General features: G+C 35.7%; 1 protein-coding gene across 8 annotated transcripts in view; it reads left to right on the forward strand.

The window, feature by feature from the left end:
- Positions 1-18,504, forward strand: part of ATOSA (atos homolog A) — an 88,410-nt gene extending 69,906 nt beyond the window's left edge. For all 8 annotated transcript variants that reach the window (XM_060097319.1, XM_060097325.1, XM_060097326.1 and 5 more), the window contains 6 exons: positions 2,999-3,078; positions 3,795-3,903; positions 7,429-7,587; positions 12,926-12,994; positions 15,306-15,505; positions 17,537-18,504. In XM_060097319.1, coding sequence (XP_059953302.1) covers positions 2,999-3,078; positions 3,795-3,903; positions 7,429-7,587; positions 12,926-12,994; positions 15,306-15,505; positions 17,537-17,690 — 771 coding nt within the window. In that variant the 3' untranslated portion in view covers positions 17,691-18,504. The remainder of the gene's footprint in view (positions 1-2,998; positions 3,079-3,794; positions 3,904-7,428; positions 7,588-12,925; positions 12,995-15,305; positions 15,506-17,536) is intronic.
- The last annotated feature ends 5,766 nt before the right edge of the window (positions 18,505-24,270 follow it).

Here is a 24,270-nt window from a genome sequence, read left to right on the forward strand (position 1 = left end):
GAATTTATTGTATTAGGATTATAAAATTTCTCTGAAATTCTTTTGTCCAGCATATTAATTCTCACTAATGTAAAAAAATACTTAGTGTAAAGTGGATTTTCTCTAAATAGATTTGTATCATAGTACTGTGGCTGGTTGACACCACCAGCTGAATCATCTGGAAATCAAATTCGTGGCTGTCTTTGACTTGCGACCTGTACAGTTAATCGTCTTATTTTGAGACATATAAGTTTCCCCACTTTACATTTACTAATAAATTTATAGATCTGAGTGTGATGGTTAAGAACCTCGCTTTGGCGTCACGCTGACTTCACCCTAGCTGTGTGACATTAGGTGAGAAATATTGTCTCTCTGAGCCTCAGTTTCCTCATCTGAAAAAAGGGGATGATAATGTCTACCTTAGTGTTGGGAAGATGATTAGTATCATTCCTGGTAAGCATTTGATAGTTGCTAAAGCTGCCATTTCAGTTAAACCAGAGGTAAGCAGTCAATATCCTAGTAAACTAAAAACATGTTTATTTTGCTATTGACATAATTTTTGTTTTTATGTGAGTTTTTTAAAGTAAACTCAAAGCATGCAATATCTGGCATATTTTCAAAAATTAATTCTTGAATAAGAGATTTAGTTTTAAATTTGTAACTTGGACCTTAGGTGCTTATTTTAGGGAAGTTGAATTCTAAACAATTTAAAATAACACCAAATGTTTGACCTACGTATGAGGTGCTTTCAAAATGCCCAAGTGATGAGGAAAAAACTTACAGCATCATGCTGGTGTAAAAAGCACTACAGACTTCTGTTCAATATGGTGGACTGAGTTAATACAAGAAGATCCTTCCTCCTTCCCAAACACAAAAATCCTGGACAAAATATAACACAACTTTTAAATACATAATATAGTGTAAGAGCAAGAAAGATAAATCTCCACAACTAACTTGGGGCAAATTATGACCTTCTAGGATATCTAAATCTGATATAGTGCTAGGGTTTAATGCTCCTGCTGGATCAGGAGTCAGTTCTACACCGGTCATAGCTGGGTCCTAAAACCAAACTCCATAAAGCCAGAAACAGGTGAGGACTGCCATTCTAGAAGTGGGAGAAGAGAAAAGAAATCACCTATTTACTTAAGGGGTGCAATAGGAGGGATAGAGTAGATGGGAAAAGAAGCCCCCAAAAGAATTTGGACCTAAGCCTAAGTCACCCATGGTTAGGGGGTTCTGAATTTGTGCTGTCTATGAGAAAACATGAAACTATCCCACATCTATTACCCATGGCACCAAGGATTTATTTTCATGGAAGATAACTCTTAACTGAGGATGATCTCAGGGGAATTAAAATTACAAAACGCCTTAAAAGAATCAGCAAGAAGAAGAAGTGGGAAAATTCATATTTAGGAATCCTGTTATCAGAGCAACTTGAAAGAGAATCAGAAATAATTCTTTTTAAAATGTTCCAAGACAGGGAGATCATCTTGGTGCTTTGTGTCCACCTAGAGGGGTGGGATATGGAGGGTGGGAGGGAGATGCAAGAGGGAGGAGATATGGGGTTATATGTTTATGTATAGCTGATTCACTTTGTTATACAGCAAAAACTAACACAGCATTGTAAAGCAATTGTACTCCAATAAAGATGTTAACATAAATAAATGAATGAATGAATGAATGTATGTTCCAAGAGATAAATGAAGATAAAGACAGGGAACTGAGATAAGAGAACATGTGGGATTGGAAACATAGAAATTAAAAATATGAAAAATATAATTGAAGTGTACACACACGTGTGTATACACATGGATTAAATGGTGGACTGGAATCAGCTGAACAGAGATTTAGTCAATGGATAGACACATATTAAGAAAGCACCTAGAATAAAGTGCAGAAGGGAAGAGAGATGGTAAAATATGAAAGAGCCCTGGAGGATAAAATGAGATGTTCAGTATAAGCCTAGTAGAAATTCCAAAAGGAAGACTAGATAGAATGAGGAAAATGCAGTATTGGAAGAAATGAAAGTAGAAAACTCCTGAATTGAAGACATGAGAATTTGGATTGAAGATTTGACATTAAGTTCTAACTCCAAAATATAGAATGGTGCACTTGTACAACTCTCAAAAATATTGAGGTTGTTTAGACTTTCAGTATCATCTGTTTCTTAATCACAAATTAGACCAATCACTCAGATACTTTATACATATTTAACATTAATTTTAGAGACAAATCCATCTAACTTGTATGTTGTATGTGATTTTACCTTTAATTTACACTTGGGTCTTTCATTTTTAGATTATTTTTAGCTAGTTGGTGGTTTGTCTTAAATGTAATTTGGTATACAATAGTGATTAAAAATCCACAGTAGTATTTTTCAAACCTGTTCTCTGTGAAGCCCCAGCCAGGGTTCTTGGAAATGTACAGTCGGGTAAGGATGGATAAAAGAACAGTAGAGTTGGCAGGACCCCAGACTCCCATCGCCATTTAATTCTTTTTTCCCCCTTTTATTGTAAAGCTATTAATCATTTATTCCTACCCCCTCAATACAGAAGTGTATAAAGTAAAAAAGTAAAAGTCTTATTATATTATATATTGGGATTACATGTAAGATTTGGTTTTAGAAAAAACTGGTTCTGGTTCTTAAAAAATCAAAACCTAGGGAATTCCCTGGCGGTCCAGCGGTTTAGACTCAGCGCTTTCACTGCCGTGGCCAGGGTTCAGTCCCTGGTTGGGGAACTAAGATCCCGAAGTGCAGTTGGCCAAAAAAAGAAAAAAATCAAAACCTAGTAAAAGTGCTTTTATTAATCATCTTTTTTTCCAAACTAGTTAATAAAATGAGGACATAGGGACAATATGTAATAAAGAGCATGATTTTAATAAGCTGTTAGGAGAGAAGTTTTATTATTTTTTAAGATATGCTTAGCTTTCATTTGAAAATTGTTCTATCAATTCAAGAAAAAAATTATAGTCTTCTGAAATTCTTTTGAAACCTAACAAGTGATTATTTTAACCTTAGGTTCCTCAAAGAAAGGCACAATCAGGTTGCTTTAATCTGGATTCTTCATTACTGCATCTGAAAAGCTTATCATCTAGAAGGTATTTATCTTAAAATTCATTAGTGTATATGAAATAATCTTGCACAAAATTCTAGCCTTTCACAGTAAATAATGTTGACTCTGAAAATCAGAATTTTAACAGGAATCCCATTTTTCAGTTTATCATTTTCAAGATGATTTCACACATACAGTTATTAAGGATGAGTGAGGGAGAAATTAAGATGATGAGTAACTATACAGTGGTCATTATGATAAACAAACACTTACATTGGTTTTAACATTTAAGTGGGTTTGTCTGTTCCTGGTCATTAACCTCCTCCTTTGTCTTATACTCCTTTGCAAAAAAGCCTTGGCAATTTGTTCCATGTTGATAAATAATACTCTCATTATATTCCTTAGTCACATAAGTTTGCCTTCATATTCTAATTTTTAACTTAAAATGAAGATTGATATAGAAGACTGCATTACAATGTTATATATTTCCAGTAGATGCTGCTATGTGATATATTATAAATTCCACCTTGAAACCTAGGATGTTATTTATATTCTTTATCAAATATTATAACAAAGATTATAAAATCTAATTAGGAATTTAAAATGAGATATTTCATATCTTAAAATTTGGTTACATTAATTTTTTATTATGGTAGTTTAAGTAAAATTGATCAGATCCTCCTAATTTAATTTGTACAAAAGTGAATTAGAAAATACTGTTGTTAATATGTCCATTTGCTGATTTGTTTTTTTTTTAAATAGTCCTCGACCATGTTTAAACATTGAAGATGATCCAGATATTCATGAAAAACCATTTCTGAGTTCTAGTGCTCCACCTATAACAAGTCTTAGTCTCTTAGGAAATTTTGAGGTAATGTTTTTTGAAACTATTTTAAGAGTTGAAGTTTCCTAACCTAGATCCATGGTGTCATTTATGTCATTTGTTCTTGAAAAGGAAATAAATGGATTATATTTTTCTAAAGCCTTGAAATCACCTCCTTTCCTTTCCTTTCCCTTTTTCTTTTTTCCTTATCCCTTTTTCCTTTTTTGATTTCCCTTTTTCCTTTCCTTTTCATGAGAAGTAAAGTTGGGAGAATTGTTGGCAGTGACATCTTAGAATTGGGTAGCTGGTGGAGGAGATGCAGGACTTAGGTGAAATCAGGTTGGATGGAGGTATCCATTACTCAAGCTGGAAAATAGACTTGACCACACCTTCTTACCTGGTAAAACTGTCTCTGGGACCCAGAAAGGATGATGGTGGGCTGATAGCAGCTGATTCATGATCAAGGAGGCTGATTTTCAAAATCAAATAGTTCTTTGTACTATATTTGCAACTTCTCTGTAAATCTAAATTTATTATAAAATAAGATTATTTTTAAAAAATCAAATGGTTAAAGGTCTCTGATACGGGTGCTGCTTTATTTAATGACTCTTCTACTTGGGATCAAGTATATCAAGGGTTTAGTTGTCTTCAATTAGAAAACAATCTTAAACATGAACCTGTAAATGACATTTAAAAAAATTTTTTATTGGAGTATAGTTGATTTGCAGTGTTGTGTTAGTTTCAGGTGTACAACAAAGTGAATCAGTTATACATATACATATATCCACTCTTTTTTAGATTCTTTTCCCATTTAGGCCATTACAGAGTATTGAGTAGAATTCCCTCTGTTACATAGTAGGTCCTAATTAGTTATCTGTTTCATGTATAGTAGTGTGTATATGTCAATCCCAGTCTCCCAATTTATCCCTCCCCCCCTTTACCCCCCAGTAACCATAAGTTTGTTTTCTACATCTGTAACTCTACTTCTGTTTTGTAGATAAGTTCATTTGTACCCTTTTTTTAGAATCCACACATAAGCCATATCACATGATATTTATCTTTCTCTGTCTGACTTACTTCACTCAGTGTGACAATCTCTAGGTCCATCCATGTCACTGCAAATGGCATTATTTCATTCTTTTTAATGGCTGAGTAATATTCCATTGTACATATGTACCACATCTTTTTTATCCATTCTCCTGTCAATGGACATTTAGGTTGCTTCCATGTCCTGGCTATTGTAAATGGTGCTGCAATGAACATTGGGGTGCACTTATCTTTTTGAATTATTGTTTTCTCTGGGTATATCCTAGGAGTGGGATTGCTGGGGCATATGGTACTTCTATTTTTTGTTTTTTTAAGGAACCTCCATACTGTTCTTCATAGCGGTTGTACCAATTTACATTCCCAACAACAGTGATTTTAGGGAATTCCCTGGCAGCCCAGTGGTTAGGACTCCATGCTTCCACTGTAGGGGGCATGGGTTGGATCCCTGGTTGGGGAACTAAGATCCTGCATGCTGCGAGTTGGGGATAAAAATATACATATATATATAAGTGATTTTATATGTATGGGTGTGTGTATATATATATATGTATGTGTGTATGTATATATATGCATGTATAAACATATATAATCACCTATGACCTTGCTCAACTTGCTTATTAATTTTATTGATTTGGAGGGGGTGGATTTTTGTATGTAGATTCCCACATCATCTACAAATAGGGACAGTTTTATTTCTTTGTAATTTGTATGCCTTTTATTTCCTTTTCTTGTAGTTTTGCACTGAATAGGGCCTAACGTACATGCTAGTACAATATATTCGTTTAAAGTCACAAAAATCTGAATAAAGTTAGAGACTACACTGGATCATTGGCCTTACCCATTAGCATTTTTGTGCTCTTTTTCTGAAAATTTCATACATCTTTAGAACATTTTTCTTATTTAAGAAACATTTATTGAGTACCTACTATGTGTCATGTTGTATGCTAGGAATATAAAGCTAAATAATAAACTTCCTGCCTTAGAGAAGTTTACAGTCTGCTGGAGAAGTTGGGCATATAAATAATCTATAAATCAAAGTAATTAGCACTGTAATAGAAATTTTCTCAGTCTCCATATATTTATTCTCTCTGCTAAGGGACTGGGAAAGTTTTACTAAGGAGCTGTCATTTGAGCTTAGTTACAAAAGATGAGTAGGAATTTGCCAAGTATATTGTGTGAGAAGTGTCAAGGGATTCTAGACAAAGGGAGCTACATGTGCAAAGGCATATGTGTAAAAGTAGTAAAAGAGCATGGTGATATTGAAAGCATCAGCCAGAACTGGAGTATAAGACTGTGTGCAAGTGAGGAGAGCTGTGGTAAGAGATGTAGGATGGGCCTTACATACCATGCTGTGAATATTTGACTTCATCCTGTGGGTGGACATCAAGAAACACAAACTTTTTAACCTGGTAGGTAACGTAAGACTTTTTTTTTTTTTTTTTTAAAGAAAAACTCTGGCAGTAATACAGATGATACACTAAAGATGGAATAACTAATTAGAGGGTATTGTATTTGTTCAGAGGAGAGGTTATGAGGGTCTGAGCTAGGTTACTGGTGTTGAGAGAGCTGAGGCTGTGAGGCTGAGAGGTCCCATCAGCAGGATATGGATTGGATTGATTGCAGGGCAGGAGGGAGATATAGAAGGCTCGTTGTAACATAGGTCTCTTGGTCTGGTCTTTTTGACACAGGACTTGAGAATTGCTGATGTCACTTTCAAATTTAGACTCATGAGGGCTTGGAGTGTTTCTTTTCAAAGAATTACTGAATCAAAGAAATGCTACTCACATTTCATGATGTATGCATATATGTGTTGATATATGTATAGAAAAGAGAGCTTGTGAAAGGTTTAACATGTTTCTCATACATGGACAGATAAACACTAAATTGTTAAAAGTGGTTTCCTCAGCAAATGAGCTTGGGAGAGATGGATAAGGAGCTTCTCTACTGTTTGTATTTATGTACTTTTAAATTTTTTCCCAATGTATATTTACTGTTTTTTAAATTAAACTAAACAATAAAACATATGTCACATCCAACAACAATTTTTAAGAGGCAGTTGTTTTTCAGTTAAAGTTATGAGTACTTGGCTTTCTGTTTTGATGGAACTTCTGTATATGACCTGTTAACAAGTTTTCAAGTGCTTCTCTGTGGCTAACAGTAGGAATATATTCTGTGAGGAATAAGAACATTTCTGATATTATACCTGCTCTGGTAAAGCATATTTTTCTTTACAGAGATAAGAAAAACTCATTAAATGATTATATCAAAATAATGGTGAAGTTCAAAGATAGTTCACTGTGGGTTGGAATAATAAGGAGGCCAAACTTTGTAAGATGGTAGAAGATTGATTTGGGAGAGGGTTGATTTCAGGTCAGATGAACATTTGAAATGAGGGTATGGCAATGGCAGCGACCACTTTTCTAGTGCCAGAAAGCATACTAGCATATTTCTTTAAATAGAAAGAAGGAAAGAATGTGTTAACTTTTAAATTTTATTTCTTAAAAATTCTTTTATTTTGCCTTCCAGGAGTCTGTCTTGAACTATCGTTTAGATCCTCTCGGCATTGTTGATGGCTTTACTGCCGAGGTAGGCGCAAGTGGTGTTTTCTGCCCCACTCATTTGACTCTTCCAGTTGAAGTGTCATTCTACAGTGTTTCTGATGATAATGCTCCCTCTCCTTATATGGCAAGTATTTTTTAATTGTCTTCTTCTGCTAAAATCAACCATCTTAATGACAAATACCTTTAAGTTTAAAGAGATTTAGTATTACTTTGGTGCAATGCTTGAAAATATAAAGCATTTCCTAAGAGGGGATTGAAGGCTGCATAGAGATGAATATGCCAAAATAACACCTCACAACTTCTTTCTGAGCAAGCTCTAATAACAGATATCCTCTATTATATTTGAGGATTGTGCTGAAAATTTACTTGTTTCTATGTAATATGAAAAAATGATAAAATTTTGATTAGTGACACTGTAATTCCATATCTTGCTGAGTTCACGCAGATTCTCAAGTGCTTACTGCGCACTCTAGTCCTATCAGTGTTGCCTTCACTATGATCCTCATCTCAGTAGAGTTTAGGTAAAGATTTGGTGACCTACGGCTTCTGTGAGGCCCTTTCACCCCCTTTCTCCTGTTTGGTTTATCTTTGGACCATTCTTTTTCCAATCCTAGGGTTCTTTAGAGTACTAGCTATTTCTGACTCCATGCCAATGTTTTAGTGGAGAGTAAAATAGCTAAGAGGAATAAGAGCACTGTCTTGAGCCTTAGGATCCTATAATTTTATCTTTCCCATTTTTTATTCCAGTGAATTTGAGGATGAAATAAGCCCTCAACTGCAAAAATGATACCAAGTCCTGGTGTGTGATTACTATCAGCCCTTTTCCAAAAGACAAGTTAGTGGCTAGCAGTGCAAGTCTGTAAGAAGTTTACATTGATGGTATAAAATATGGAGTCAGATCTGGGTTTTTATGTTAGGTCTTACTTTGAGAAATACAAATTGCAGTAGGCATAGAAATATACAGCTCTGGTCTTGCTACTTGAATTTCCTAACTTATCCCCTGAACCAATTTCTTCCTTTCTAATATCCCTCTCCCCACCTTCTAGGTTCCTCAAGGACATTAGCAACAATATCTTTTGTTATTAATAAAAACTATGAAAAGCAAATTCTGCATAATTGAGAAACAACAAAGGAAGGGAAGTTATAGTTTTTTAGGGACCTAAATACAGTCTACTCATTATTGACGTAGTTTGTTCATGGAAGGTTGTTAAGCCTTATTCCATTCTAAGGATGAAAATTTTAATCAAGAGTCTGATTGGTGTTTCATACTTTGATCTAAAAAGCACAGTGGTATCATTTATTCAAAGTTTTCTTTTTTCAATAATAATAACACTTGTGGGTCATAATTGTAAAGATGCATAACAGTGGTTGTTATAAAAAACAGGCCCAATTCTTCACAAACCTACCCAGTTATCACATATACCACTTGTTACTGATTTACCATAGAAAGATGTATCCACTTTCCAGTATAATTTTGAAAAAATAACTGTTAATTTTAGATAATTAATAAAATGGAAAATATCATTGAGATAAGCTCAATATCAGAAAAAATGTGTATCTTACTGGAATGCTTACAATATTAGAATATAGCTATAAAGATGGCCATTCTGCTTTACTGGGACATCAAGAAGTCTCATTAGGGGCTTCCCTGGTGGCGCAGTGGTTGAGGGTCCGCCTGCCGATGCAGGGGATGCGGGTTCGTGCCCCAGTCCGGGAGGATCCCACGTGCCGCGGAGCGGCTGGGCCCGTGAGCCGTGGCCGCTGGGCCTGCGCGTCCGGAGCCTGTGCTCTGCAACGGGAGAGGCCACAGCAGTGGGAGGCCCACGTACTGCAAAAAAAAAAAAAAAAAAAGAGGTCTCATTAGTTTCAGGTATTCTATTGGCACATGGTAATAAAGAATGGAAAGATAAGGTCTGAGGTCATTAGTGTACAGAGTCCCTGATGACATTAGGATGAGTTAGAAACAAGTTAAAGAGTGAATTGGCTGAAAGTCAGCTCAAAAAACTATCTTTGAGTGAAATTCATGAGCAAGAGGTAATTTGAACTATGCTTTAAAAAAGCAAAACAACATTAATTCTTGACCTTAGTTGACATCTAAAAAAATAAGGATTAAGAGATAAACGATTTAGGGGGAAAGTGGGGGTCAGGGGGTGAGATGAACTAGGAGATTGGGATTGACATATATACACTAATATATACAAAATAGATAACTAATAAGAACCTGCTATATAAAAAATAAATTAATTAAATTTAAAAAGAAGAGAGAGAAAGGATTTTATCACTGTCTCCAGAAAGCACACACAATGATCACAGATTTTGAATAAATATTGAAAAGAGTCTAAATTAGGTTAAGTTAGTCTATCCTTTAAGAATCTCTTTCTTGGGCTTCCCTGGTGGCGCAGTGGTTGAGAAGTCCACTTGCCGATGCAGGGGACACGGGTTCGTGCCCTGGTCTGGGAGGATCCCACGTGCCGTGGAGTGGCTGGGCCCGTGGGCCATGGCTGCTGAGCCTGCGCGTCTGGAGCCTGTGCTCCGCAACGGGAGAGGCCACAACAGTGAAAGCCCCGCGTACCGCAAAAAAAAAAAAAAAAAACCAAAAAAAAAAAAGAACCTCTTTCTTACTTTTCTCTGATAATATTCTTTAATAAATTTTCCATTATGTAATTTTTTTTACTCATTAGGAATGGGTTCCCTTTGCAAATGACCCAGTCCAAATCTTAGACCATGGATCTTTCCTACTGTAAATTAATCAAATTAATCTTATTTGGTAGGGAGTCTTATTTGTATTTTGGTAGTTTAGTCTGTTTTCAAAGGACTGATCATGTTTTGATAAGATAGTACATATCACAGACCAGTGGAGCTGAGACACTAAACCCCTATTTGTTACTCTAATAATAACCTTGGGACCTCTCATGACAAATTATACAAATGACTTGCAAGGGTGAAATTTTAGCACAGAGAATTCTGTCTTTGTGGGGTAGAGATAGTACAGGGCTTTTCATTAAATAATTCCTTTTAGACTAGCTCAAAGCCATATAAATGTCTCTCTCCAATCCTACATCAGTGGTAAAAATGTTCTCCAAGTGTTATATAATATGGCAACATTTCACTGTTTAGAAACTATTGCACGGTGGAACCAGGCATAAAGGTCTAAAGCAGTTTTGCCCGTGGCAAATTCATGGTATGACTTGCTTTATGATCATATTAACAGCACTATATATTTTATATATTTTCTTCTATTTATAATTAACCAAATTAAGATATACCTCCTTCAGTTTTACTTAGCTTTGCATATTCTCTATTCCCCAGTCACTTGAGAAGTTTTTGTGTAAGATTTTGACCAAATTTAGTTCATCTTAATCTACCTATTCCATCCTAAAATGCCAGAAGAAAATGTATTTTTCTTCTTTATGTTAAATACAGTAACTTTCTAGGTGGAAATATTAATATGCCAACCAATTAAAATAATGAAATTTTTAAAATAATAAATTTAATAATAATACAAATAAAATTCCAAATACTTTCCCAATCTTTTCAAAATTCCTAACTTGCCATTGCCAATACTAGTCTTATATTGCTTAGAAATTATTGTTGTAAAGTGTTGCCTTAAACTTTGAGGGGTTTTAAAAATATCCATATTCTTTCTTTATAAATTTATTTAGTTACTGTTATTATGTTCTAAAATCTATTAGAATTGTATTGTATTAAAGGAAGTAAGTGTAGGCTTGGTAGTAGATTTTCCCTCACCAGTTTTCTTATATAATTTAGTGGAGGATGGCAAGGAAAAACAGTAATATATTGCCTGGAGCAATGTGATTAGAAGGTAGCTATTATTTAGATATATTCTGCTTTTTCTTTCTGGAACTAGGAGGAAGAGGAGCATTATATACCATAGCATTTTTCCATGTAGAGAAGACTGTAAGAGAAAAATTATTAAAGCTTCATTACTGTTTTGGTTAGGGATGCAGTTTGTTGATATGCTGTTTTCATGCTTTAAATGACCATGTAGGGGGCTTCCCTGGTGGCGCAGTGGTTGAGAGTCCGCCTGCAGATGCAGGGGACACGGGTTTGTGCCCCGGTCCGGGAAGATCCCACATGCCGCGGAGCGGCTGGGCCCGTGAACCATGGCCGCTGAGCCTGCGCGTCCGGAGCCTGTGCTCTGCAACGGGAGAGGCCATGACAGTGAGAGGCCCACGTACCGCAAAAAATAAAATAAAATAAAAATAAATAAAAAATAAATAAATGACCATGTAATCATATTTGTTAAGAACCACATATGTCTTTTCAGTGCCCATTTCCATGAACATTTCCCATTATTAACGTATTAATTTAATATTCTGATTGTCAATTGCTGTTCACTTGGAGATTAGGTATTCACATATTAGAGTCTGGCCTTCCCTTTTACCTTTGTCCACTGCTTTCTACCCCCCACCGCCTCCCCTGGTCTGTCTTTCAAACCCAACAGAGATGTTGCCTGATGGGACAGTCCTGTTTTATATTTACTTTTACATAAGGTTGACATGTTTTGGCAGGTACAGTGTAAAATGATGGGATATGAGTTGTAGAGCATGCAATTATTCTACTTAACTACTCAAAAGAAAACTATTCACCCAGTTAAATGAATCAGCATTTGTTTCTTAAAGCTACCTAAGAATTAAGTATCACAGTCACCACCTGTAGTAATTTGGTCATCCTGGTTATCAAGAAACTTTCACACATTCAATCTTAGCTTCCTGTGTTTTAATTTATACTGTTTGTCATTGTTTGGACTTCTGCAGTGATTACAGCATCTTTCTCAGAAAACTATTTTATATAATATGGCAGTGCCTCTCAAACTTTAATGTACATATGATATCATCTGGGGAATCTTGTTAAAATGCAGATTTGATTTGGTAGGTCTGGGAAGAAGCCAGAAATTATGCATTTCTAACAAGTTCACAGGTGATGCTGATGATGCTGGTCTGTCTCTAGTCAGAAGTCCATATACGTATATAACAATTCAACTTTCTGACTGAAGAATTGACTTCATTTTTGGGAAAGACTTAGGATCAGTCCTCATTCCTGAGTTTCTGTATGTCCAAAGACCAATAAATTGTTTTGCTTCATTTCCCTCCTCCCACATGGTAAAAGAGAATAATCCTGTCATCTCCCTTTATTTCCTTTTTAGTTAAAGAACTTCTCACTTCTATATCTTGATATCTTAATATTAATTTCAAGCATTGATGTTATGTATTGTTTATTGAAGCATCTCTAGGAAGAACAGTAAATCGTTTCCTAGTGAGGTGGGATCCTCACTATTTCATATTCATAGAATGTATCTCTATTAATTCAATGTGAATGTTTTTCCATACAAATACAATTCTGAAATGTTAGTAATTACATGACTTATTATTCTTATTTTAGTCTTTTATGTATATATATATGCATCAGTTTGTACTCAGTTTGTCTTCTTTTATTTCAAGGGTGTGATTACTTTAGAGTCCCTTGGTAAAAGGGGTTATCGAGTACCTCCTTCAGGAACAATACAAGTGGTATGTGTTTTATAGCCTACAATTGCAATAATCATTCTCTCACATACATATAGAACTTAGCCCTTTCTCCTGCTACTGCTGCTGCAACAACTTTGGTAAGTAACAGTGGGGCTGCAGCTTTGTTTGGAGTTTCCCTGCTCTGCCTCAGGAATGGCCATTTGGGGACCTCCATAAAAGGAAAGCATTAATAAGCTAATCAAGGTGAATGCTTTAGAAAAATAGTATATGACAGTTAACATAATTTAAATAGAGCTATTTTCAGTATAATTAGAATTTAGATTACCAGTACCTCTACTTAATAAGCCGGATTGAGATTGACCTATGTAAAAGGAGACCCCAAATATTAGTATTGCTTTGTCAGGGAAACATGGGAAGCAAAATTATATTATCCCTACTGTAATAATTTCTAAAACTGATTCAATGAGACTGTTACACAAAACAGAAATGCAGTCTGACAGATGTCAGGTCAAAGAATGCCTCTTTCCTTTTGGTCTAGGTGTTGATCTAGTTTTGGCTTAGGAGAACTCTTCTAGCCCAGAGCAATAATCCTTCATCATCCTTGATCTAGGATTCTCAGAAGAGTAATTTTATATCAAGGCTAGTTTGTGATTGAGTTCATCTCCAAGTCAGACCCAGGATAATCCTGTAAGCGTGGAAGTCTATTACAGTGTTGGCTCTTTCAACTCTTGGAAGGAGTCTAGCTGATATTTGTCAACTGTACCTCAATAAAGCTGAAATTAAAAAAAAAAAAGAGTCTAGCTGAGTTCCTCACACTAAGGATCTGGTCTAATTCAGCAAGCCTTTTGATGACCTTTGGCTTCAGTGTGATCAGTGCTTCGAAGGACCACTTTTACTCATCATTATTGTTCCAGTATAGCAAAGAGTCTGTACATTTGTTTATTTCGTATCACACAGGAATGAAACATAGTACTAGGCAATATATATGCATGTATGTATTGCAGTATGTACATATGTATAAATTTTACCAAGGAAAAATCACTGCATTTTAAAGTAAGATTTTTATGTTGAATGGATTTCTTGAACTAAAAGAGTGATCATCTTCTGATCTCTTGCCTCTGGCTCTGTAGCGCTTGTGAAAGTGTGGGTCACTGGAAAGCTAGCTATCAGGTGTCATAATAATGAGGCATAAACCCAGAGGCAGCACATTTACCCCTTGTTTGAAGACTACCAACTCTACTGGCTATTTTAAATCTGAAATTTGGGTATGTCTTTCATTCCTTGTATAAATTTAATTATGTATAAACATGGCTTGAACTCCTGGCTTACTAGTTGTTGTGGTTGTTAAATGTATTATTATTAGCCTTAATCTTAAGACTCACTAGATTTCAAAAATTGGATCGTAATATTGATATATTTCTCATTTTGATTCAGTGAGTGATGTCCAGTGCCACGGATGAGCTTCTGAAAGCATGGGCACCAAGTTACCTATTGATGTGTTGGTAATTTGGTTAAAGTCAAATCAGCAGCTTGGAATTTTGTTTAAAAATTAGTACTTTAAAAATAATATTCCTTCAGTTATTAATGGCCAAGTAACAATTGAATTTAATTTCAGTCTATTATGATATTGATGATGATTAAAAAAAAAGTCTAGTGTCACTGCAGTGTTTGAAATGAATCCAACTGTGAGAACATGAAGTATTACTTAGCCTACTTTGTAACTAATAATAATGAACTTTATTTTCTAAACTTGGAAAAATTTCCAAACAAGAAAAGTTCTCTTTTTTGGGAATGTATTTTAAATTTTATAATAACCATATGTACCTGAAACATCATATCAGAGTCTAGTTTTACCAAGATTTTATTTTTTTATTTTAAAAAAAATTCTATTTATTCACTATTAAAATGTGAGGAAAACTAAAATTCTATTTTGAGCATTTTTCAGTTGACTCATTTTAATAAAGCTAGTGTTTGAAGTAATTGAACTGGAATGTTTTAATTCAGTGAAGGTATATTTTGCTTAATCTAATGGAACCATTTCTTAAAATATGAACAAGAGTAAATGTTATGTATTATCTATTATTAATATGAGATTTGTGACTAAAGATTTTGATTTGTTACAGGAGCTTTTCTTTTATTTCCATAAATAAAAAATCTAAGTGAACCATTAAAAAAATATTGAATATCATTTCATAAACTTCTGAAATTTTATGAACTTTATTCCCCCAAACTCAATTATATCCACTGGGATCAATTTATTATTGAAAAGCCTATTTTATTATTGGCACAATCATTTTGAATCAAATAAACGAATCACTGTTTTTAAAGAATAATTTCTATATTGTTTCTTCAGACCTTATTTAATCCTAATAAGACTGTGGTGAAGATGTTTGTTGTGATATATGACTTACGAGATATGCCAGCCAATCATCAGACATTCCTACGACAAAGAACTTTTTCTGTACCTGTTAAACAAGAAATGAAGAGAAGTGTTAATAAAGAGAACATCCGACATACAGAAGAACGGTTATTACGCTACCTCATACATCTGAGGTAATGTTTCAAATGAATATGAAAATACGTTACTTTAGAAGAAAACTCTAAAATTTTTATTTTTAAAAACTGGCATTCTGACTAGATGAGTGCCCCTTGGAATTTGCTTAACTTCGACACTCTTTATGATATGCCAGGATGCAGAAAACACATGTCATATCTTCCTTCAGTCATTACTACTTGTTGAATTAGGGGAGTTTTCATTTATAGCTGTGTAATGGAAACTATTTTATAGCAAAACAATGCTAATATATCTGGGGGAAATGAAACACAGTTGTCTAAACCAATGCTGTCCAATAGAATTGTAATACGAGCCATATATATAGTTCTATGTTTTCTAGTAGCCACATTAAAAAAAGTAATAAGCAGAGGCTTAATATATTTTATTTAACCTAACATATTCAAGTGTTATAATTGGAATATGTAATCTATATAAAAATTATTAATGAGATATTTACATTCCTTTGCTGTACTCAGTTTGAACTAGCCACATTTCAGGTGCTCAGTAGCCACATGTGGCTTGTGGCTGCTGAGTTGGACAGGGAAATTCTTAACTTTCATTTATTCATTCATTCATTCAACAAATATTGATGTGTCCGGCATGCTTCTAGACTCTTGGAAACAGCGGGACAAAATCTCTGTTCTTATACAGCTTATATTCTGGTGATTCCATCAGAAATATATTTTCCTCAAACTTTTACTACCCAGCTAATAGCTCTAGGTTGTGAGAAACCATTTGTTTGCTCTTGAGGTCCATGCTTCCAGCATCGTAAGGTAAGGTTTTTAGCCCTGAAATCCTAGTGTAGTTCTTAACATCAATGAGCAAGTCTATTGCTTAGAAGAGAACTCAGTAGCCCTTTGCCTGTAACTCTATTCCTAATAATTTTCTGATGTCGTTCATAGTAAGTCCTCAATCACATCAGTGACAGTAATTCATCTTAGCTTAACTGCTTACTCCAAGGAGCCCTATTCATCAGGAGGAGGTAACTTTCATCTCTTTAATCTGTTACAACAGGCTTAGCCATATGTAACCAACATTCGCCAAAAAGTCAACTATCCCAGCTTTTGTCATCTCCACATAATGATTAGATGCCTTAAATGCTGTAAAGGAACTGCTTTAGAAGGCATGGTATAATTCCCAAAGCTCACCATGTTCTTCAGATTGAGAAGCTGAAAAACTGCAGAAAGAATCAAAGAGTGAGCCAGTCTGAGTTCTGCTTTAACATATACAACTGACCACCAGGTTTTTCAGCTAATTTGGGAATAAAATCCACAAATCCGGATATTTCTGCTATGCAAAGGGAAAACTAGAGAAATTAACACTAAAGGGTATGTTTGACTATCTGCCAGTTAAGTTTATGTGATTAAAGCCTCCAACCCCCTGTATTATGCTATAAGCTGTTAGCAGAGGATAGAAACAGTTCCATATACAGCTTTGATAACCATTTTCATTTCACTGCTAACTTTCCTTTTGGTTTCTAATGATGATTAGGCTTTATTTAGCTAGCCACTACTGGTGGTAGCAGTCCTTTCTCATCCTGTGATTGTCTCAAAACTTGATAGTTTTCTGTGGTGACTTTCCAAGTGTGGAATCTATTTTAATGTACTCAAAATTGTAGGAGGGCAAGTTGTGTGAAATGGGTCATTCTTTGTAGCTAGAAGATGCCCAAATGTAGTATAATTGGCTGACGTGAACTGAAAGTGCATACTACAGGTAAGGAAAGGTGCATGTGCTGTGGTGTCAGGGATGTAAAGTCAGATTGCATGTGAAACCCAGATTTACAAAAAGAAGCACCTCTGCCATTGTAAGAGGGGAAAGGGAGTATGGAATGTTTAGGGATAGTGAGGGAGAGGCACTGAAATAGCAGCAAGTGCTTTGGCAATATGACTTTAAATATCTTGTTAAAGAGGCACTGTTAATATTGTAGTAAGACTAATCCTTCCTGCTTTCAAAATTTAATTACTCAGGTTTGTTTGTTTTAAACACTAATTCCCTGAAATGAAGCATTATTTTGTTGTTTCTTTGTTTAGGTTCCAGAGTTCTAAATCTGGAAAGATCTACCTCCATAGAGATGTACGGCTCCTGTTCTCTAGAAAGTCGATGGAAGTTGATAGCGGTGCTGCATATGAACTCAAATCTTACACTGAATCGCCAACAAACCCTCAGTTTTCACCAAGATGTTGATAAAGAGTGACAATTTAAAGTATTTGCTCAGTACCCAAGTTTGAAAGTAAAAAATAGCGTAGAAGGGAGTGTACCAAATTAACAAGCAGGAGAGTGGGTCCTCTCCTGTTATCCTGGACCAGTTTTTATGAAAGGATTCCTGGGATGAGATCCACATATTCCAAGGAGACTGGAAACACTCATGTCCTAACCCTTTTTGTACTGTCGAAACCACTTCACTGGACTTGTTGCAAGAGCAAACCACCCCCCACCCCCACTCCCCCTCCACAGTTAGATTAGTGTTTACACGTTTCATTTCTCAGTTATTTAATATTTAATGTTTTCCTTACTACTCAAGTGATGTTTGTCTTTAGTGTTCTAATGTAGCACAAATCCTATGTAAAATCATACTATGTATTTTTGACATTAATGTTGAAATCTGAAATATATGCACAAGTCTTTTAATTTTGTGTGATGTGTTTTAAGTACTATTCATTTAAATTATTGAAAATGAGAATGAAATGTTGAGCTTCTTTCAAGATTAACGCACTATGCAAGCATGTGTACTTTTTATATCTCCCAGGTTTAGTTTTTACAATACCCCATCCCGGTTGCTGTCTCACACAGTAGTCCTTTAACATGCTGTATCGGCAGTGCAACACAGAGTAAGCTGCTTCACATTCCCTTAGCGAGTTCAGATCATCATGCCCATTCATATTCCTTCTAGAATCCCTTATCCCCCAAACAGTTCTATTTTTTCCTTAATCACTACTACAAAGGCTTTACGTTAAATTGCTATCCCATTCTAGATAACTTTTGCAAATTGTTAAAAGAATATGTACTTTGAAAACAAATTAGTATTTATATTGTAAATATATGCAAGAAACAAAGAAATGTGTATTTGGCTTTTATTTTTAGATGAGACATTTATGTGATTGAGTGAATTTCTGGTACCGATCAGACAGTTTCTATTCTAGCTTTACAGCTAATAAGAGGAGAGAGATATCTTGAGCCTTCTACCAATTTATCACTTTCTCATTCACGGTCACATGGAAGGCATTTGGCAACTGGGAAAACCACTGAGTAAAGGAACATGATTGAGTGCATCAGAAGGCTTCCATCCATCCCCCTCAGAAAGAGGAGTGGTTTTAGATCTTTGTACAGGGACAGTGGTCAACAGCAGATCAGTTAACAAGGCACAAATACTGGGAATGCTCACACAAAGCCATGAATGCAGGTTAGAAAATACATACCGTTCCAGTAGGCCAGACCCAGGAGACCTGGGAGTCTAGAACCAAGTGAGCAGTCTGGAATTTGGGAGATGGGAAGGTCTTTCCTTTGGCACTCAGCTAATGGATAGACTATACAAGGCATATAAGAGTGTGTACCTGCAGGCTGTGGGATGGTCAGCAAGAAGCCTCTTATAAAGTCCTTTTGAAACACCAGCTTAAAGAGAAAAGTCTATTTACACTCCACAAAAAATAAAGAAGTTTTCAGTGGCACAAATTTATAAAGGTTTGTTTGTAATCTTTAGGTGTGTGGTAACAACATGGAATTAGGACCCATAACGTTTGGATTATAGTCCTAGCTCTAATGGTATCTGATGGAACTGACCTTTCTGGCTCTGTGTGATTGAGAAAGTGGGGTGAGAGTATAATTAATGTGTCTTCTCTTCTTAAAGTGTCATCTAATTATTGGAATACGTATTTCAATACATGTATCTAGACTTTAAAAAAAATTTTGTTGGCATACAGTTGATTTACAATGTTAGTTTGAGGTGTACAGCAAAGTGATTCAGTTATACATACACATATATCCACTCTTTTTAGATTCTTTTCCTGTATAGGCCATTACAGAGTATGGTAGAGTTCCCTGTGCTATACAGTAAGTCCTTATTAGTTATCTATTTTATATAGTAGTGCATATATGTCAATCCTAATAGACTTTTTATATACATTTGACAAAAGTCAATATTGATAATTTTATATAAAACTCAGAAAATACCAAGTATTTAAAACACCAAAATGCCTTTATTTAATTTAAAAAAATGTTATTGCTGCTTTAACCTCTCTGGTAATCCAAAAATTAATGATGTATGTGTATGCAGGTGTCTTTTATGTGGATACGACACTGCAATCTTTCTAGAATTATTTCTAGTACCTGGTTTGCCACCTTTCTGGGCATTTTAAAGAAAACTTCCAGAAAATGACTGAAGCAGCTGGATGCACCTTGTGCTCTTCCTAGCAAGTTTGTGCAAGGGAAACAAGTGCTGACATTTTGTCCATCTACTTCTTTTTTGTCCGTGTTCTTTTTCCCAGTGAGGTATGGTGACCCAGCATCTGTCTGCTCTCACTTGCCCTGGCACTATCTCTATCATAATGGTTCTTTTTCTACCCTTCTTTTGTCATAGGACGAGACTTTACCACACTTCCTGTGTGGCTCCTCTTTGTACTCACAGATTATGTCACTACACTGAGAGTTGGCTTGCAGGTAAAGACAACCAACACTGCTACCTGTGGTAGATTAAATAGAGATCTCCTCACTTACTGCAGGCTCACTTGGCAGTTTTGCAGACTAACAAAATGAGTGATAACTTGTTTTTAAAAGGAACTCCAGGACACAAGTAACCTCTGGAAAGTCCTTAGAGATTTTCTTATCAGAAGAGAATGAAAAATATTAATAAGAAGTGATGACAATGGGGACTGGCTGCAAGGCACCCAACAGAAGGTTCCCTCTCCTGTCATTTTACCCCACCAGGTCTCTCTCATTCCCAGAGGGTTAGAGAAAGGAAGCAATTTCTCCTTCAAAAACTTCATCCTTGGGATCCCCACTCTCCCTAGTCAGTTTGTGAGTGAAGCAATGATTTGTTTTTAAATTTAATTGTTTTAATTTATGCAATACATGTTTACTATAAAATTTTTTTACAGTACATAGTTATGTAAAGTAAATGTGAAAGTCCCTCTTTCCATCCACCCTTCTAGCTATCACTTTACAGATGCGGTGGCTCTTAAAATTTTAGTATATAACACTCCACATGATCTACGAGACCTGGGAACACAGTATCAGTCTACATGGGAAATAGGCTTTTCATCATGGTAGGAATTCACTCTCAATCCCTAGGACTGTCTCTATGTGACATTGGAATCAGCTCATTGTAGTCCACCATGGATTATCTGTGAGAGATATATGTCTTAAACTTGAACACTGTGGGAAGAGGCAGGGAACATAGGAATGCCTACTGTGCCAGGCATTGTAAACAATTTATATGTTATTTAATACTTAAAGCCATTATTCAGAGAGAGTATGGATATAGTCTACAATGAAAGAAAAAGGACACTTGAAGTACTTGCCCAAGGTCCCATGGTCAGTAAGCTGAAGAGCTAGGATTCAAATCTAGGTTAAATCTTCTGTCTTTTCCACTCTACTACACTGGCATTTCACCCCTTTTTTCATTTTTTTTTTCCTACTAGTAATTGTGGCCTGGCATCAAAATATACTTTTCATCAATATTCTTGGCAAAAAATTAATTTGCTGTGTAATGAGATTATATAATAAGGCAATGCCTATTAATCATTAGGGGGGAAAAGATTTTGATTAAAAAATAAAAGACTTTAGGAAGGAATGTCCTAAAGCAACTCAGAGGCCCTTCAACTTAGTATACTGTCAGGAGGCATGCAAATACAGTTGTGAGAAGTTTTAGAAACATATTGTGGCAAATATTTTATGAGATTTAAATGTTTAAAGTTTTAAACATCTCTTCCAGTCCCCACTGTTCATCATTCTTTTTAATTCATTCAAAAATTTCCTATTCCAGCCTTTCCAGTTCGTATAACGTTCTCTTGTCTCACTAAGTCCCTAGAGAAGTGGCATCCTCCACTCTCTAAGTTCCACTCCCAACACTCAAGTTGTTAAAACTTTTTTTTGTTTTTTTACAGTTCTCTGACCTACATATTCAGGTAATGTTCCCTGAGTTTTGCTCACAGACATCACCATTTATACTCAGGGTTTTTTGGCACTCTGTTATCTAACTTGGTTTCCCTGCATTGATCTTCCAGTCTCTCCCTTTCATTAAAAATGTATTCTGTTTTTAGAAAGACAAATATCATATGATATCACTTATATGTGAAACCTAAAAACAAAACGATACAAATGAACTTATTTACAAAACAGAAACAGACTCACAGAATTAGAAAACAAACTTGTTACCAAAGGGGAAAGGGAATAGGGATAAATTAGGAGTTTGGGGTTAATAGATACATGCTACTATATATAAAGTAGATAAACAACAAGGACCTACTTTATATCACAGGGAACTATATTCAATATCTTATAATAACCTATAATGGAAAAGAATCTGAAAAAGAACATATATATATATATATATATATGAATGAACATATATATATATATATATATGCATCACTTTGCTGTACACCTGAAACTAACACAACATTGTAAATCAACTATACTTCAATTAAAAAAAGGTATTCAGTTCTTGATATTTGCTACAATATCAACAATGATGCAGGTAGACTTCCTCACTCAGCTGTTTGAGGAATGGATGGGGTGTGACATCTCATCTCCTTTACTCACTCCTACAAACCCTTGAGCTAGGGCGCCTAAACCTCAAAAAGACCCCTGATCTTTTTAAAACTTTTATATACCTACCTAGTTCCAAGCCTGAAAAATCTTTTGTGCGTGTATGCACCAGAATCACCAGGGGGAGCTTTGGTAATTCACTTAGTTGTGCCAGTCACATTTCAAATGCTCATTATTCATATATGGCTAGTGGCTACTGTATTGGCTAGCACAGATACAGAATATTTCCATCATCACAGAAAGTTCTCTTGGACAGCACTGATCTAGAATATATAAATGGCAGTTGAAGCTATGAGGATGGAAATGATTTCTCAGAAAGTATAAAACTGGAAGAGAAGGGGATCCAAGGACAGAATTGTTAAAAATCCTCCCATTAAGAGGCAGGTAAAGACTCAGTGAAGGAATGACCAGAGAAGTAAGAGAATAAGGGAGTAGTATCCTAAACGTCAAGGGAAGAAAGTTTTGAGAAACAGGGAATTGGTGATCGCTGTGTAATTTTAAACATTAAGGTACATGGTTGATGATGCAAAAAGGAATATTACTTGGGGAAGGATGGCTTCTCAGACAGTCCCCACAGTGGGACATTGGCCTTTGTGGATTCTCCACTGACCAAAATCTGCCTCCCAGAAATTCAAACTTGCCCTCATGTGAGTGTCACTATCTTTCAGGAACAGATTCTCTTTATCTAAGGTTACATATACTGATTTTCTATATATGTGCCTCTATCAGATTTTAGCTCACAAATACATTGATGTAGGATATATACCAGAATGTCAACTCAATAAAAATAAAACTGTCAGATGCTTAAGTTAGCCTGACTAGTGCATTCTGCCTTCTCCCTGTAGGTCTGCATAAAAGAAAGGCAAATTTTCAGTAGGTTACTTTGTGAGTATGAAATGAGAACAAATATTTAGTTGATCTTATGAAGTGTCTCAGCTGGCCCAGCTTAAGTCACTCCCAAGGGATATACTTGTCAAAGAAAGAGCTCAGTCTCTTGAACCCTTGTATTTTAAATGCTCCTTTGCCTGACAAACTCCTTCTTTTCTTTCTCCAAAAGGAGTGCACTTTTTGTTTTTCAAGTTGCAATCCCAGTGCAATTTTTCCTGCCTGAGAGTCTACGCAGGACAACCTGGTTGAGTTTTTATGGTTTCCAAATTCCCACAGAACTGCATTCATAATCTGTTGCTTTTTACTAGTTTAACTTTTAGAGGGCAATCTTATTTCCAAGTTTCTGAGAGATGCTTCATTGGAACCACCACATATTGCCTGTATCTATTCAGATGTCAAATAGAATAAGGATTCAATGTAAAGCCAACGGATTTGGCAATTAAGAAAGTCACTGAGGGACTTCCCCGGTGGCACAGTGGTTAAGAATCCACCTGCCAATGCAGGGGCCATGGGTTCGAGCCCTGGTCCAGGAAGATCCCACATGCCACGGAGCAACTAAGCCCGTGTGCCACAACTACTAAGCCTGCACTCTAGAGCCCGTGCGCCACAACTGCTGAAGCCCACGTGCCTAGAGCCTGTGCTCTCCAACAAGAGAAGCCACTGCCATAAGAAGCCTGTGCACCGCAGCAAGGAGTAGCCCCCGCTCACTGCAACTAGAGAAAGCCTGTGTGCAGCAATGAAGACCCAACGCAGCCAAAAATAAAATAAATAAAATAAATAAATTTATTTTAAAAAATCATTGGAGGAGTTTGGTGCCAGCAGTTTGAGTAAATTTGTGGGAGTGGACTCCTGGGAGTTGACAAATGAGTAGAAGCTGAATTCCTTCATCAGATATTTATTAACTATCTAGGAATTTTTGGGCTCTGGGAACAAAACATAAGTAAATATGGACGAGGTCCCTGCCCTGATGTGGCTTATCTAAACAGGAAAGGTGACATTAATAAAGTAATCACAACAAATACCGTCTAATGATAAAGCGTGCATTGTCGAACTATGCAGAGATGTGACAGCATTTAAGAGGTGGATCTGACCTAGTAGGGTCTCAGTAAAAGCC

Source organism: Mesoplodon densirostris, chromosome 4, assembly GCF_025265405.1.
Source record: "Mesoplodon densirostris isolate mMesDen1 chromosome 4, mMesDen1 primary haplotype, whole genome shotgun sequence".
In the NCBI taxonomy this organism is placed as follows: domain Eukaryota; kingdom Metazoa; phylum Chordata; class Mammalia; order Artiodactyla; family Ziphiidae; genus Mesoplodon; species Mesoplodon densirostris.